Genomic DNA, 16,592 nt, shown 5'->3' with positions numbered 1-16,592 from the left:
CTGCCTGGACCCCAGCAAGGCCTTTGCCACCATCCCCCACAGCAAGCTCCTGGCCAAGCTGTCAGCCCCTGGCTGGGACAGCAGCTCTGAGCTGGGTGAGGAACTGGCTGGAGGCTGAGCCCAGAGGGTGGTGGTGAATGGTGCCACAGCCAGCTGGCAGCCAGGCACCAGTGGTGTGCCCCAGGGAGCAGTGCTGGGCCCCAGCCTGATCAATATCCTCATTGATGATCTGGATGAGGGCATTGAGTCAGCCATCAGCAGATTTGCAGCTGACAGCAAGCTGGGAGCAGATGTTGGTCAGTTAGAGGGCAGAAGGGCTCTGCAGAGGGACCTTGCCAGGCTGGGCAGAGGCCAACAGGATGGCATTCAACAAGTCCAAGTGCCAGGGGCTGCACTTTGGCCACAGCAACCCCAGGCAGAGCTACAGGCTGGGGGCAGAGTGGCTGAGAGCAGCCAGGCAGAGAGGGACCTGGGGGTGCTGATTGACAGCTGGCTGAACATGAGCCAGCAGTGTGCCCAGGGGGCCAAGAAGGCCAAGGGCAGCCTGGCCTGCAGCAGGCAGAGTGTGGCCAGCAGGAGCAGGGAGCTGATCCTGCCATGTGCTCAGCACTGCTCAGGCCACCCCTGGAGTCCTGTGGCCAGCTCTGGGCTCCTCAGGTCAGGAAAGAGGTTGAGCTGCTGGAAGGTGTCCAGAGAAGGGCAACAAAGCTGGGGAGGGGTCTGGGGCACAGCCCTGGGAGGAGAGGCTGAGGGAGCTGGGGTTGGAGCCTGCAGAAGAGGAGGCTCAGGGGAGACCTTCTTGCTCTCTCCAACTGCCTGCAGGGAGGTTGGAGCCAGGTGGGGGTTGGGCTCTTCTCCCAGGCTCCCAGCCCCAGAACAAGAGGACACAGTCTCAGGCTGTGCCAGGGGAGGTTCAGGCTGGAGGGGAGGAGAAAGTTCCTCACAGAGAGAGTTGTTGGCCCTGGGAATGTGCTGCCCAGGGAGGTGGTGGAGTCCCCATCCCTGGGGGTGTTCAAGAGGGGATTGGATGTGGCCCTTGGTGCCATGGTCTGGCCAGGAGCTCTGTGGTGCCAGGCTGGACTGGATGATCTTTGAGGTCTCTTCCAGCCTTGGGGCTGCTGTGCTGCTGTGTGATAGCTGCAGGGAGGCTTCCTGCTGCCCCCAGAGCTGCTCCTGCACAGCCTCAACCAACCACCACTTTTTATTTCTGTAGAAAACCAGGGAGCTCTGGGGAGGGAGCAGCTTGTGGCACAGCAGGCTGCAGGGTAAAGCACATAAATAGGGTTACAGGTCGGGGGGAGAGACAGTAAAAACCAACCCAAACCAGAGCAGAGCAGAGCAGAGCAGCTTTCAAGCACACCAAAGAAATGTAGATACAGCTGGGGCTCTCCCTGCCTCGCAGCTCCCAGCCAGCAGCTGCCAAGAGCTCCATCCCTGCCCCGGACACGAGCTGCAGGAAGCCCAGGATGGCTCTGCAGTGCCCGGGGTGAGGAGCAGGCAGCCCCCGGGCAGCTGGGGCCCTGCTGCCTCGGCTCAGCAGGGTGTGCTGTGGTGTGACAGAAGAGCTGCAGACCCACGGCTCCTGCCCTCCAGCTCGCTGGCAGGGCAAAGGGATCAGCCATGGCCCCGTGGGGACCCTGACGACACTGCTCAGCTGCACCACAAAGGAGGAGGTGGCCCCACAGGCACAGCAGCAGCAGGCAGGGAGCACAGAGCTCACGGGAAGGAGCAAGACACAACCATCCCAGAGATCCTCAAGGCTCCCCTGCCGACAGAGAACAAAATCCCACCTCCAATGGCATGGGAGGAGCTTTGGCACAGGCAGGGAGCCCAAGGGCTGAGCCTTGCCTCGCAAACTTGGTGCCATCCCTTCTGCTGCTTGTGCCACAGGCGCTCAGAGCCCCTCCCTGAGCTCCCCTGCACAGCCCTGGCTCCCCCTGAGCTCCCCTGCACAGCCCTGGCTCCCCCGAGCTCCCCTGCACAGCCCTGGCTCCCCCTGAGCTCCCCTGCACAGCCCTGGCTCCCCCCCGAGCTCCCCTCCACATCCCTGGCTCCCCCCTGAGCTCCCCTGCACAGCCCTGGCTCCCCCTGAGCTCCCCTGCACAGCCCTGGCTCCCCCCTGAGCTCCCCTCCACGGCCCTGGCTCCCCCTGAGCTCCCCTGCACAGCCCTGGCTCCCCCCTGAGCTCCCCTGCACAGCCCTGGCTCCCCCCTGAGCTGCCCTGCACAGCCCTGGCTCCCCCTGAGCTCCCCTCCACGGCCCTGGCTCCCCCTGAGCTCCCCTGCACAGCCCTGGCTCCCCCTGAGCTCCCCTGCACAGCCCTGGCTCCCCCTGAGCTCCCCTCCACGGCCCTGGCTGCTGCCCCACCGGCAGGGCTCTGTCCCACTGGCAGGGCTGCTGCCCCACTGGCAGGGCTGCTGTCCCACTGGCAGGGCTGCTGTCCCACTGGCAGGGCTCTGCCCCACTGGCAGGGCTCTGTCTCACTGGCAGGGCTGCTGCCCCACTGGCAGGGCTCTGTCTCACTGGCAGGGCTCTGTCCCACTGGCAGGGCTGCTGCCCCACTGGCAGGGCTCTGTCTCACTGGCAGGGCTCTGCCCCACTGGCAGGGCTCTGTCTCACTGGCAGGGCTCTGTCCCACTGGCAGGGCTGTGTCTCACTGGCAGGGCTGCTGCCCCACTGGCAGGGCTGCTGCCCCACCGGCAGGGCTCTGTCCCACTGGCAGGGCTGCTGCCCCACTGGCAGGGCTGCTGCCCCCCTGGCAGGGCTCTGTCCCACTGGCAGGGCTGCTGCCCCCCTGGCAGGGCTCTGTCCCACTGGCAGGGCTGCTGCCCCCCTGGCAGGGCTGCTGCCCCCCTGGCAGGGCTCTGTCTCACTGGCAGGGCTGCTGCCCCACTGGCAGGGCTCTGTCTCACTGGCAGGGCTCTGTCCCACTGGCAGGGCTGCTGCCCCCCTGGCAGGGCTCTGTCCCACTGGCAGGGCTGCTGCCCCCCTGGCAGGGCTCTGTCCCACTGGCAGGGCTGCTGCCCCACTGGCAGGGCTCTGTCTCACTGGCAGGGCTGCTGTCCCACTGGCAGGGCTGCTGCCCCCCTGGCAGGGCTGTGTCTCACTGGCAGGGCTCTGTCCCACTGGCAGGGCTGCTGCCCCCCTGGCAGGGCTGCTGCCCCACTGGCAGGGCTCTGTCTCACTGGCAGGGCTCTGTCCCACTGGCAGGGCTGCTGCCCCACTGGCAGGGCTCTGTCTCACTGGCAGGGCTCTGCCCCACTGGCAGGGCTGTGTCTCACCGGCAGGGCTGCTGCCCCCCTGGCAGGGCTGTGTCTCACTGGCAGGGCTCTGCCCCACTGGCAGGGCTGCTGCCCCCCTGGCAGGGCTGCTGCCCCACTGGCAGGGCTGTGTCTCACCGGCAGGGCTGCTGCCCCCCTGGCAGGGCTCTGTCTCACTGGCAGGGCTCTGCCCCACTGGCAGGGCTGCTGCCCCACTGGCAGGGCTCTGTCCCACTGGCAGGGCTGCTGCCCCACTGGCAGGGCTCTGTCCCACTGGCAGGGCTCTGTCTCACCGGCAGGGCTGCTGCCCCACTGGCAGGGCTCTGTCTCACTGGCAGGGCTGCTGTCCCACTGGCAGGGCTGCTGCCCCACTGGCAGGGCTCTGTCTCACTGGCAGGGCTGCTGCCCCACTGGCAGGGCTCTGTCTCACTGGCAGGGCTGCTGCCCCACTGGCAGGGCTCTGTCTCATTGGCAGGGCTGCTGCCCCACTAGCAGGGCTCTGCCCCCCTGGCAGGGCTGCTGCCCCCCTGGCAGGGCTCTGTTTCACCGGCAGGGCTCTGTCTCACTGGCAGGGCTGCTGCCCCCCTGGCAGGGCTCTGTTTCACCGGCAGGGCTCTGTCTCACTGGCAGGGCTGCTGCCCCCCTGGCAGGGCTGCTGCCCCACTGGCAGGGCTCTGCCCCACTGGCAGGGCAAGTGCAAAGGGCCATTCAGGCTTTCCCAGCAGTCTCCAAGGCAAACCCTCAACGCCTGCAGCCACAGCAGCAGCTGCAGCTCCTCCCCAGCCCCTCCCCAGAGCAGTTCCTTGCAGGACAGGAGACCTCTCCCACCTTCAAACCCCAGAGCCAGGCAGCTGTGGGCGCCTCCCGCTCGGCCTCTGCACAGCTTGCCGAGGGAAGGGAGCCGGCGGTGCCCTGGGCTGGAGCCACAGCGGGGAGGCTCAGAAGTTGTTCCTCTGCAGGGCCTCGCAGAGGTTCTGGTTGGGGTCTGGCTCCTCCGTCATCACCTGCACGGCCTCCCACTCCCCCGACCTGCTGGACTTCTTGATGGCCTCCACCACGCTCTGCATGTAGAGGCCGTCCTCGAAGGAGGCCGCCATGGAGACCGGCTTGCGGTCCCAGGCGCGGCGGTCGCCCTGCTCCTGGAAGGAGCGCCGCAGGGCTTGCACCATGTACGCCATGCCCTTGAGGTACAGCAGCGGCACCTCCCGGAAGCCCTCCTCCGGCAGCCCCTGCTGGACGGGCAGGGGGTCGGCGAAGAGCAGCTCCTCCCGCGGGGCGGAGTTCTGCTGGCCGTAGAGGTCGGTGCCGCGGGCCACCAGGCGGCCGGCCGAGCCCACCACCATCACCTCGTGGAGGAAGGAGCCGGGCATGTTGAAGTTGAGGGTGACGGTGCAGCACACCCCCTCCCCCATCAGCATCTGGAAGAAGCAGAAGTCGTCGCTGGTGACGTGGCGGATGCCGCCGATGGCCGCCGTCTGCTTGACGAAGGTCTTGAGCAGGCCGTGCACCTTCTCGGCTCGCCGGCCCACCAGGTGGGTGAGGAGGTCGATGATGTAGGTGCCGACGGTGTGCAGGCCGCCGCCGCCCATCAGCTCGTCGCAGAGCCAGCTGTAGGTGGCGCTGAGCAGGCTGGCGCCGCAGACGCGGGCGTCGCACACCAGCACGGCGCCCACGTAGCCGGCGGCGATCAGCTGCCGCATGCGGACGAAGGCCGGCAGGAAGCGCAGGGCGTTGCCCACGATGCTCATCAGCTGCGGGTAGTAGCGGGCGGCGCGCACCATGCGCAGCGCGTCGGCGGAGCTGGCGGCCTTCTCGCACACCACGTTCTTGCCGATGCCTGCGGGCAGAGGGGGCGCCGCCGGTTGGCAAAGCCCCGCCCGAGGGCGCCGCCGGACCGCGCCTCCCACACTGCTGGACCGCGCCTCCCCCACTGCCGGACCGTGCCTCCCCCACTGCCGGACCGCGCCTCCCCCACTGCCGGACCGTGCCTCCCCCACCGCCGGACCGTGCCTCCCCCACTGCCGGACCGTGCCTCCCCCACCGCCGGACCGCGCCTCCCCCACCGCCGGACCACGCCTCCCCCACCGCCGGACCGCGCCTCCCCCACTGCCGGACCACGCCTCCCCCACTGCCGGACCGTGCCTCCCCCACCGCCGGACCGCGCCTCCCCCACTGCCGGACCGTGCCTCCCCCACCGCCGGACCGTGCCTCCCCCACTGCCGGACCGTGCCTCCCCCACCGCCGGACCGCGCCTCCCCCACCGCCGGACCGCGCCTCCCCCACCGCCGGACCGCGCCTCCCCCACTGCCGGACCGCGCCTCCCCCACTGCCGGACCGTGCCTCCCCCACTGCCGGACCGTGCCTCCCCCACTGCTGGACCGTGCCTCCCCCACTGCCGGACCGTGCCTCCCCCACTGCTGGACCGCGCCTCCCCCACTGCCGGACCACGCCTCCCCCACCGCCGGACCGTGCCTCCCCCACTGCCGGACCGTGCCTCCCCCACTGCTGGACCGTGCCTCCCCCACTGCCGGACCACGCCTCCCCCACCGCCGGACCGTGCCTCCCCCACTGCCGGACCGCGCCTCCCCCACTGCCGGACCGTGCCTCCCCCACTGCCGGACCGTGCCTCCCCCACTGCCGGACCGTGCCTCCCCCACTGCTGGACCGTGCCTCCCCCACTGCCGGACCGTGCCTCCCTCTCACAGCCTCCCTCACCTTCACCACCACCCCACACCTCCACCCCACCCCACCCACACCTCCTTCACCACCCTCCCACACCACCCCTCACCTCCCTCACCACCATCCCACACCTCCCCTCACCACCACCCCTTACCTCTCTCACCACCACCCCACACCTCCCTCACCCACCCTCACCACCACCCCTCACCTCCCCTCACCACCACCCCACACCTCCCTCACCTCCCCTCACCACCACCCCACACCTCCCTCACCTCCCCTCACCACCACCCCACACCTCCCTCACCTCCCCTCACCACCACCCCACACCTCCCTCACCTCCCCTCACCACCACCCCTCACCTCCCTCACCACCACCCCACACCACCCACACCCCTTTCACCACCCTCCCACCCCACCCACACCTCCCTGACCACTATCCCACCCCACCCACACCTCTCTCACACCACCCCACACCACCCACACCCCCTTCACCACCCTCCCCTGCCTCCAGAGGAGAAGGCTGAGAGGGATCTGACCAATGTCTCTCAAGAGCTGAGGGCTGGGGGGCAGGAGGGAAGGGACAGGGACAGCCTCTGCTGTGCCCTGGGGTAGGCCAAGGGGCAAGGGATGGAAACTGCAGCCCAGGAGCTTCCACCTCAACAGGAGGAGGAACTTCTGCACTGGGAGGCTGCCAGAGGCCTGGAGCAGGCTGCCCAGAGAGGTTGTGGAGTCTCCTGCCCTGGAGCCTGTGCAGCCCTGCCTGGATGTGTCCCTGTGCCCCCTGGGCTGGGTGCTGTGCTCCTGCTCTGGCAGGGGGCTGGGACTGGATGATCTCCAGAGATCCTTTCCAACCCCTCACATCCTGTGATGCCTCACCACCACCCCCTGCCTCCAGAGAAGAAGGCTGAGAGGGATCTGATCAATGTCTATCAATAGCTGAGGGCTGGGGGGCAGGAAGGGAGGGACAGGGCCAGGCTGTGCTTAGTTGCACCCTGGGACAGCACAAGGGGCAATTCAAGATCTGCAGGAGACCTCCAGGCAGGCTGGGGAGGGACTGCTGAGAAGGGGCTGTGGGGATAGGCCCTGGGGCAATGGTCTGGAACTGGAGCAGGGCAGAGTTAGGTTGGAGCTCAGGAGAAAGTTCTGCAGAGGGAGGCTGGGGAGAGCCTGGCACAGGCTGCCCAGGGAGACTGTGGCTGTCCCCTGCCTGGAGGCTGCTCCAGGCCAGGCTGGATGAGGCCTTGAGCAGCCTGGGCTGGGGGGAGGGGTCCCTGCCCATGGCAGGGGCTTGGAGCTGGCTGAGCTGGGAGGTTCCTTCCAACCCAACCCAGTCTGGGGTTCTGTGAACTGTGGGCCAGGAAGCACAGCACAGCACAGCCCTGTGAAATGACTTCTGTCCCTCTGAGCTCAAAAGCAGCAGAGATTTCAGGCCAGGCCCTTGCTTTGCCTGCTGTGGAGCTGAAGCAGCAGATGGCAGTGATTTTAATGTGAACTCTCTTCTGGCCTCTGATCTTGCTCTGCCTGGCTGAGGACCTCCATTCAGCGCTCCTGCTCTGTCCCCAGGCATGCCACAGCTGGAGCTGGGCTTCTCTGTCAGGAAACTGCCTGGGAAACCTGGGCCTGGCTCCTCTGCCAGGCATGAAGAGGTGAGCTCAGCTGGCACATTCAAAAAGGAACAGCCAGAGAAGTGGGAACCAACCAGCCCCAACACAGCAACCACACAAACCCACCAGAGATGGGTTGGAAGGGACCTCCAAGCTCAGCCAGCTCCATGGGCAGGGACCCCTCCCCCCAGCCCAGGCTGCTCCAGGCCTCAGCTGAGAGCTCATTACCTCCACTGTGCTCACCCCTGCGAGAGGCTCAGAGCAGCTCTGCATTCAGCTGAGCTTGCTTTTGCTCTCCAGAGAGGCAGCCCAGCATGGAGCCCTGCACAGACAGCAGTGAGCGCCTCCTGCCAGACTCCAGATGCTGCCTTCCCATCCAGCAACTGCTCCTCGCTGCCCTGGGCCTGCAGCTGTCTGCTCTGCAGTGCCAAGCTGCTGGGATCCACACAGAGCTGCCTGGGCCTCAAGGAGTCTGCTGCAGCAGCTGCAGCAGGAGCAGAGCACAAACCCCAGGTAAGGTCTGGCACCAATCTTCATTCAGCCCTGGCTGGGCTGACTTCTGCTTCTCATGGAGTGGCTCAGGTTGGAAAGGACCTCAGAGATCATCTGCTCCAACCCCCTGCCAGGGGCAGGGACCCCTCCCCCCAGCCCAGGCTGCTCAAGGCCTCATCCAGACTGCTCTTGAATGTCTCCAGGCAGGGGGCACCCACAGCCTCCCTGGGCAGCCTGTGCCAGGCTCTCCCCAGCCTCCCTTCCAACCATTCCTTCCTCCTCTCCCATCTCAATCTGCCCTCTCCCAGCTCCAAGCCATTGTTCCTGCTCCTGGCACTCCCAGCCCCTTGTCCAAAGTCCCTCCCCAGCTCTCCTGGAGCTCCTTCAGGCCCTGGCAGGCAGCTCTGAGTTCTCCCTGGGAGCCTTCTCTTCTCCAGGCTGAGCAGCCCCAGCTCTCCCAGCCTGTCCCCCACAGGGGAGGGTCTGCAGCCTTCTGATCATCTTTGTTTTGGTCCCCTCAGAGCCATGGGAACTGGAGAAACCCTCCTTACCCAGCAAGGCTCTGGAGTACCTTTCAGCAGCTCTCAGGAGGCAAGTTCTACTCACAGTGAGAACATTCAAAGATCAGAAGTCCCCATGCTGGGAGGACAGCAGCTCTAGCAAGGCCAACCACCGAAGGAATCCCTCTCTGCATACCCCAGCAGCATTGCACATCCTTGTGCAGGGAGCTGTCTGCTGCCAGAACAAATGGCTGGAGAGCAAAGAGGCCAAGAGCAACAAAGCAGCCTGGCTCCCATGGTTGGAGACCTTACCACTAACCACTAATGAGCTCATGTGGAGCTCACACAGAATGGTGGAGGGTGGAAAGGGCTTCTGCAGAGAGATCATCAAGTCCTGCAGCTGGGCAGGAAGAGCAAACTGCAGCAGCAGAGGCTGGGAGGGGATCTGCTGCAGAGCAGCCCCCAGGAGAAGGAGCTGGGAGTGCTGCTGGGCAGCAAGGGCTGCAGGGCACAGCAATGAGCCCTGGGGGCCAGGAAGGCCAAGGGGGTCCTGGGGGGCACTCAGCAGAGTGTGGCCAGCAGGGCCAGGCAGCTTCTCCTCCCCCTCTGCTCTGCCCTGCCCTGGGGAGGCCTCAGCTGGAATCCTGCCTCCAGCTCTGGGCTCCCCAGCTCCAGAGGGACAGGGAGCTGCTGCAGAGAGGCCAAGGCAGGGCTGCAAGGCTGCTGAAGGGACTGCAGCACTGCCTGGGCAGGAGAGGCTGAGAGCCCTGGGGGGGTGCAGGCTGCAGAGGAGAAGGCTGAGAGGGAGCTGAGCAATGGCCATCAAGAGCTGAGGGCTGGGGGGCAGGAAGGGAGGGCCAGGGACAGCCTCTGCTCACTGTGCCCTGGGGCAGCACAAGAGCCAAGGGCTGGAAACTGCAGCCCAGGAGCTTCCAGCTCAGCAGGAGGAAGAACTTCTTGGCTGGGAGGCTGCCAGAGGCCTGGAGCAGGCTGCCCAGAGAGGTTGTGGAGTCTCCTGCCCTGGAGCCTGTGCAGCCCTGCCTGGATGTGTCCCTGTGCCCCCTGGGCTGGGTGCTGTGCTCCTGCTCTGGCAGGGGGCTGGCACTGGGAGATCTCTTTGGGTCCTTTCCTGCCCTGCCCTCCTGTGAGCCTGGGATCTCCACTCTCAGTCTCCCCTGGCTTTGCTCCCACTGGACAGGCTCAGCTCAAGGGTCAGGCTCCCCTGGCAGCCCTGCTGGCAGGGCCCAAGTTCTCCCTCTCCTGGCAGGGCTGCGCTCCTGCTCTGGCAGGGGCTGGGACTCGCTGCCTTGCGGCCCCTGAGGCGCTCTGTGCCCGCGGCCCGGGCGCAGCCACGGCCCTGCTGGGTGCCAGGCGCGGCGTGCTGGGCACCAGCCACGGCCCTGCCAGGTGCCAGGCGCGGCGTGCTGGGCACCAGCCACGGCCCTGCCGGGCACTAGCCGCGGTGTGCCGGATGCCAGGTGTGGTGTGCCAGGCGCCAGGTGCAGCCCTGCTGGGCACCAGGCGCGGCCGTGCCGGACGCCAGGAGCGGCCCTGCTGGATACCAGGCGCGGCGTGCCGGACGCCAGGCGCAGCCCTGCTGGACACCAGGCACAGCGTGCCGGACGCCAGGCGCGGCCCTGCTGGACGCCAGGCACAGCGTGCCGGACGCCAGGCGCGGCCCTGCTGGACGCCAGGCACAGCGTGCCGGACGCCAGGCGCGGCCCTGCCGGACGCCAGGCGCAGCGTGCCGGACACCAGGCGCGGCCCTGCCGGACGCCAGGCACAGCGTGCCGGACGCCAGGCGCAGCATGCCGGATGCCAGGCGCGGCCCTGCTGGATGCCAGGCACAGCATGCCGGACGCCAGGCACAGCGTGCCGGACACCAGGCGCGGCCCTGCTGGACGCCAGGCACAGCATGCTGGATGCCAGGCGCGGCATGCCGGATGCCAGGCGCGGGGTGCCGGACGCCAGGTGCGCCCATGCCGGACGCCAGGCGCGGTGTGCCAGGGCGGTACCTAGGGCCTTCATGGCGATCTGGCGGGTGAGGGGCGGCGGGATGCTGATGCAGACCAAGTCCACCTCCTGGCGCAGCAGCAGGTCGTCGGTGCGGCTGGTGTGGAAGGCGATGTCCAGCTCCTCCGCCAGCTGCTTGGCCTCCTCCTCAGTCTTGCCCCACAGGGCCTCGACGGAGAAGCCCTCGGCCCGCAGCAGGGGCACCAGGAGCCGGGCGGTGCCGCCGGTGCCGAACACCCCCACGCCGGGCAGCATCTTCCCTCCGCCGCCGCCTCAGCGGCCGGCGCCCGGCGCCCGGCTCCGCCGCTGGCCGCACCTAGGACAGGGCAGGGGACAGCTCAGAGCCCAGGGGGCGGGCACAGCACCCACCCAGCCTGCACCCCACCCCCACAGCCAGCCTGGGAGAGACCCTCTGGGGGCATCACATGGGGGGGCACACAGCCAGCCTGGGAGAGACCCTCCCAGCCCCTGACCCCCTGTGGGCATCACATGTGGGGGGCACAGAACCAACCGGCTTGGCAGAGACCCTCCCAACCCCTGAGCCCCTGTGGGCATCACATGTGGGGGGCACAGAACCAACCAGCTTGGCAGAGACCTCCTATGCTGGACCCTGTGGCCCTGCTCTGGCAGTGGGGGTTGGACTCGATGTCTGGAGGTCCCTCCCAACCCCTGACACCCTCTGATCTGTCATCATCACATGTGAGGGGCACAGAATCCACCAGCTTGGAAGAGACCTCCAAGGTCATCCAGTCCAACCCATCACCCAACCCTAACTAATCAAACAGCCCATGGCACCAGGTGCCTCATTCAGGCTTGTCTCACACACCCCCAGGGATGCTGACCCCCCCCACCCCCCGGGGCAGCCTCTTCCCATGGGCAATCTCTCTTTCTTCCTAGCCTTCAGCAGCCATTCACTGGGGCTGTACTGCCATCCAGGGAGACCTGGCCAGGGGAGAGCTGGGCAAAGGGCAACCTCATGGAGTTCAACCAGGGCAAGTGCAGGGTCCTGCCCCCAAGGAGGAACAACCCCCTGCAGCAGCACAGGTGAGGGGGGAAAGCTGCTGCAGAGGAGCTCCACAGAGGAGGACCTGGGAGGGCTGGGACAGCAATGTGCCCTGGTGGTCAGGAAGGCCAAGAGCACACTTGGGTGCACTAAGAGTGTCCAGCAAGTCCAGGGAGGGTCTCCTCCCATTCTACTCTGCCCTAGTTAGGCCACATCTGGACATATTGTGGCTCCCCAGCTCCAGAGAGACAGGGAACTGCTAGAGAGTCCAGCAGAGGTGTGAGGGTGATGAAGGGCCTGGAACATCTCTGCTGTGAATAGAGTCTGAGAGCCCTGGGGCTGTTTATTCTGGAGAGGAGAAGGCTGAGAGGGACCTGCTCCATGCAGGGTGGCTGTCAGGAGGATGCAGCCAGGCTCTCTGCAGCCATGTCCAGAGACAGAAGAAGGGGCAGTGGGTGTGAACTCAACCACAGGAAATTCCATCTCCACAGGAGATGTTTGGTGTGAGGCTGCTGGAGGCCTGGAGCAGGCTGCCCAGAGAGGTGGTGGAGCCTCCTGCCCTGGAGACACCCAAACCCCACCTGGCTGTGTTCCTGTGGGACCTGCCTGGGGTGACCCTGCTCTGGCAAGGAGCTGGACTTGACCTCTGGAGGTCCCTTCCAACCCCTCACATTCTGTGGAGCAGAGCTGGAGGTCACCCCTCAGGGGTGCAGCCACCTGGCTCCTCTCGTCCAGCTCCCCCCCGAAGGGGCAAACGGTTCACAGGGCTCAGCTGGCTGGGTCCAAGGGGCCGACTGCCTTCCGTGCTACAGGTTCTCCTAACTCCGTGCCAGCAGGTTGTGCGAGCCAAAGCCTGCGGCAGGCTCCCCGCACACCCCCAGACGCGGCAGGCCCAGGGCTCTGCCCCGCCCGCTGCGGGAGCGCCGCAGCCACGGCCCCGCAGGCAGGGGCAGCCCGGGAGCCGCGCCAGGGGCCGGCAAGGCACCGCGGCCCTCAGGCCCCGGAGCTCAGGGCAAGGCCGAGGATGCCTCCGGCACGGCCGCAGCGCTACAGTGCTGCCGGCTGAGCGGCCCCGAGGGCTCGGCCGGCTTCCCTTTGTGGCACCGGCCCGGCCGGTTACATCCTCGCCTCACCGGGCCCGGCCGGTTACATCCTCTCCTCTTCCCTCCGCTCCTCACCGGGCCCGGCCGGTTACATCCTCTCCTCTTCCCTCCCTCTCCTCACCGGGCCCGGCCGGTTACATCCTCTCCTCTTCCCTCCGCTCCTCACCGGGCCGGGCCCGGCCCATCCTCTCCCTCTCCTCCTCTCCCTCTCCTCACCGGCCCGGGCCCATCCTCTCCCTCTCCTCCCCTCCCTTTCCTCACCGGCCCGGGCCCATCCTCTCCCTCTCCTCTTCCCTCCCTCTCCTCACCGGCCCGGGCCCATCCTCTCCCTCTCCTCTCCCTCTCCTCACCGGCCCGGGCCCATCCTCTCCCTCTCCCCTCTCTCTCCTCACCGGGCCCATCCTCTCCCTCTCCTCCCCTCCCTCTCCTCACCGGGCCCATCCTCTCCCTCTCCCCTCCCTCTCCTCACCGGCCCGGGCCCATCCTCTCCCTCTCCTCCTCTCACTCTCCTCACCGGGCCCGGCCCATCCTCTCCCTCTCCTCCTCTCACTCTCCTCACCGGGCCCGGCCCATCCTCTCCCTCTCCTCTCCCTCTCCTCACCGGCCCGGGCCCATCCTCATCCTTTCCCCCTCCCCTCCCTCTCCCCTCTCCTCTCCTCTCCTCGCCGGACCAGGCAAGCCCCCCGCCCATCACACCCGAGGGGCAATGCCCCCGCCAGAGGCAAGTCCCGCCGACCCCCCCGCCCCAGCCGCGCCCGGCCCAGTGTCCCCGGCCAGGCCGCCGCAGCCAAGCGGCCCCGGGCCGGGGCTGGGGTTTGCGGGGGGTTACCCCGAGCCGCCCTTACCTGCCGCCGCACGGCGGAGGAGGCCGCCGCCGCCGCCGCCCCACCTCGACTCGGTCCCCGCGCATCCTGCCGCCGGGCGCGCTCCCGCGGCGGTCGCTCGCTGCCGTTGCGGCGACGCCCTGCCCGGCCCGGCCCGCGCAGGCGCCGCAGCCGAGCTCCGCCGCCGGGCAGCGGCTCCGCAAATGGCGGCTCCCGGGGGCGGCTTCCCCGCCGCTCGCAGGACGCCCAATCCCGCGGCAGGACGGGGCCGGGGAGGCGGGCCTTCGGCTGACGGACAGCACCCGCAGCCAGTAGCAGGTCGGCGCGGCGCTTCGTCATCTCCCTCTGAGCGCCCCTACAGCGTCCCTTAGCGGGGAATGCTGCGGTCCTGCCGCGCCGTCCCCGCTGCGCTCCCCGCCTCGTCCCCGCTGCGCTCCCCGCCTCGTCCCCGCTGCGCTGCCCGGCGCGTCCCCGCTGCGCTCCCCGCCTCGTCCCCGCTGCGCTGCCCGACGCGTCCCCGCTGCGCTGCCCGACGCGTCCCCGCTGCGCTGCCCGGCGCGTCCCCGCTGCGTCCCCGCCTCGCCCCGCTGCGCTGCCCGGCGCGTCCCCGCTGCGCTCCCCGCCTCGTCCCCGCTGCGCTGCCCGGCGCGTCCCCGCTGCGCTCCCCGCCTCGTCCCCGCTGCGCTGCCCGGCGCGTCCCCGCTGCGCTCCCCGCCTCGTCCGCGCTGCGCTGCCCGGCGCGTCCCCGCTGCGTCCCCGCCTCGTCCCGCTGCGCTGCCCGGCGCGTCCCCGCTGCGCTCCCCGCCTCGTCCCCGCTGCGCTGCCCGGCGCGTCCCCGCTGCGCTGCCCGGCGCGTCCCCGCTGCGTCCCCGCCTCGTCCGCGCTGCGCTGCCCGGCGCGCCCCCGCTGCGCTCCTCGCCGCGTCCCCGCTGCGCTGCCCGGCGCGGCCCCGGCGCGGCCCCGCTGCGCTTCTCTGCGCGTCCCCGCTGCGTCCCCGCCTCGTCCCCGCTGCGCTGCCCGGCGCGGCCCCGCTGCGCTACCCGCCGCGGTCCCTGCCTCGTCCCCGCTGCGCTTCTCTGCGCGTCCCCGCTGTGTCCCCGCCTCGTCCCCGCTGAGCTGCCCGGCGCGTTCCCGCTGCGCTCCTCGCCTCGTCCCCGCTGCGCTCCTCGCCGCGCTCCCCGTCTGCCCTGTCCTGGGGAGCCCAGCAGTGCACCCAGCCCTCCCGCGGCTGCCCCGCCAGTGGCAGGACCTCCCCGTCCTTGCCCCGCTCTGCCCCAGGCAGCCCAGGACACCCCCCGGGCTTCTCCGCAGCTCCTGTCCGGCGTGGGCTCTGCCAGCACCCCGCAGCCTCTTCCATTCGTGCTTCCTCCGCTGGCAGCGCCGAGATGCGGCCGGAGCCTGCTGCCTGCCCGCTGAGGGCTCCGGGGCCATGTCCTGGGACTGGGCTTTCAGGTCACTGTGTCTCGAGTCCCTCCAGCTCCTCATCTGCCCGGGGAAGGGGGCAGTGACATTTCCCGGGGGTGCCCTTTCAGCTCCGGGCATCCTGCCTCCCGCTGCCCGAGGAGGTCCCAAGGAGGCAGGCTGAGGCCAGGATGCTGCTTGGCAACCAAAGGTGCACTTTGGGAGAGCCTGGGGGAGTGCTGGGTAGCACAACACCCCCAGAAGAGCCCCTGTCCAGCTGCCGAGTTCCATCTTGGGCCAGCTCTTCTCCTCCACTGCTCCTCATCCCCTCCCAGCACAGCGCAGGAGGCTCCTTGCTGGCTCCCAACAGGCTGCACAGTGCTGCATAAGCCAGGAGAGGAACTTCTCAGTGACCTCAGAGACCCTTCCAGCACTGCAAGGCCACCAGAAGGTCTCCCTGGAGCCTTCTGCATGCTGCCCAAGCCCAACTCTCTCAGCCTGGCCTCGCAGCAGAGCCCTTCCAGCCCTGTCAGCACTGCTGTGGCCTCCTTTGGCCCTGCTCCACCAGGTCCCTGTCTGTGCTGAGGGCTCCAGAGCTGCCCCAGCACTGCAGGGGGGATCTCAGCAGAGCACAGCAGAGGGGCAGAATCCCCTCCCTGCCTCTACTGCCCACGCTGCTGGGGATCAGCCCAGGGCATGGCTGGGGCAGCACTTGGTGCCAGCTCATCTCCAGCTTTGCACCCCCAGCACCCCCAAGTCGTTCTCCTCATGGCTGCTTTCCAGCCTGGATTGATGGAGAGGTTGCTCTGACCCGGGGGCAGGAGTTTGCATCCTGGAAAGCCAACCGAGTGCTCTCGGCACAGGGACGGCTGTGCCCTCTGCCCTAAGCGTGCCCTCTGCCTCCCTGCCTGCGCTGCTGCCCTTTGGGAGCTGATCTTGCAGCCTCCGAGCCGCGATTCCGGCAGGGGGGGCAGCCGGAGCGGTTTTCAGCCGCGGGAGCTCTGGGACCGGCGGCCCCGGACGCCTGCGGGATGCTCGGCAGGCACCACCGCAGCAGCCTCTGCCTGCCTTCCACCGGCAAAGCTTTCCTCTCGCCGTGCAAGCACGGGGATGCAAGCGGTCCAAAGAAACCGCTGGGGAGAAGAGAAGGCTCCAGGGAGAACTTAAAGCAGCCTTCCAGTCCCTGAAGGGGACTCCATGCAGAGGGAGGCTGGGGAGAGCCTGGCCCAGGCTGCCCAGGGAGGTGGTGGAGGCTCCATCCCTGCAGCCCTTCCAGCTCAGCCTGGCTGTGTCCCTGGGCAGCCTGCTGCAGCTGGAGCTGCCCCTGCTGCCTGCAGGGGGTTGCATGAGGTGACCCTGGAGGGTCCCTTCCTGCCCAGTGCTGTCTGTGAGGCTGTGGATCCCACGAGGCTTCCTTATCACCTCACAGTGTTCCTGTTCTTGCTGAACAGGGATCCAAGGCTCCCAGGGAGGGCAGAGAGGGCACAGCTGGTGCTGGCATGGCTGCACTGCATCAGCCTTCCAGTCCCTGAAGGGGCTCCAGGAGAGCTGGGGAGGGGCTTTGGCCAAGGGCTGGGGGTGGCAGGAGCAGGGAGAATGGCTTGGAGCTGGGAGAGAGGAGACTGAGAGTGGAGAGGAGGAAGGAATGGTTGGCAGGGAGGCTGGGGAGAGCCTGGCACAGGCTGCCCAGGGAGGCTGTGGCTGCCTCCTGCCT

The 16,592-nt window shown here is 68.3% G+C and overlaps 1 protein-coding gene across 1 annotated transcript; it reads right to left on the bottom strand.

Annotated features, from left to right (window-relative positions):
* Positions 1–4,165: 4,165 nt before the first annotated feature.
* GFOD2 (glucose-fructose oxidoreductase domain containing 2) lies at positions 4,166–10,802 on the bottom strand. The gene is made up of 2 exons (XM_054170016.1): positions 10,550–10,802; positions 4,166–5,097 (listed from the first exon to the last, which is right to left on the bottom strand). Exons 1-2 carry the CDS (start codon positions 10,800–10,802, stop codon positions 4,199–4,201), a joined length of 1,152 nt encoding a protein of 383 aa, XP_054025991.1. The 3' UTR covers positions 4,166–4,198.
* Between the last annotated feature and the right edge of the window lie 5,790 nt (positions 10,803–16,592).

The sequence above is a fragment of the Dryobates pubescens genome, chromosome 19, assembly GCF_014839835.1.
Source record: "Dryobates pubescens isolate bDryPub1 chromosome 19, bDryPub1.pri, whole genome shotgun sequence".
In the NCBI taxonomy this organism is placed as follows: domain Eukaryota; kingdom Metazoa; phylum Chordata; class Aves; order Piciformes; family Picidae; genus Dryobates; species Dryobates pubescens.
Note: the sequence above shows the minus strand (reverse complement) of the source record. Positions and strands in the feature narration are given on the sequence as shown.

What these genes read in the sequence shown, in the direction of transcription:
- GFOD2 (XM_054170016.1), bottom strand. Translation starts at nt 10,802, where the DNA reads ATGCTGCCCGGCGTGGGGGTGTTCGGCACCGGCGGCACCGCCCGGCTC. An exon ending in GATCGCCATGAAGGCCCTAG is followed by an intron (nt 5,098 to 10,549) that starts GTACCGCCCTGG and finishes CTCTGCCCGCAG; the next exon opens with GCATCGGCAAGAACGTGGTG.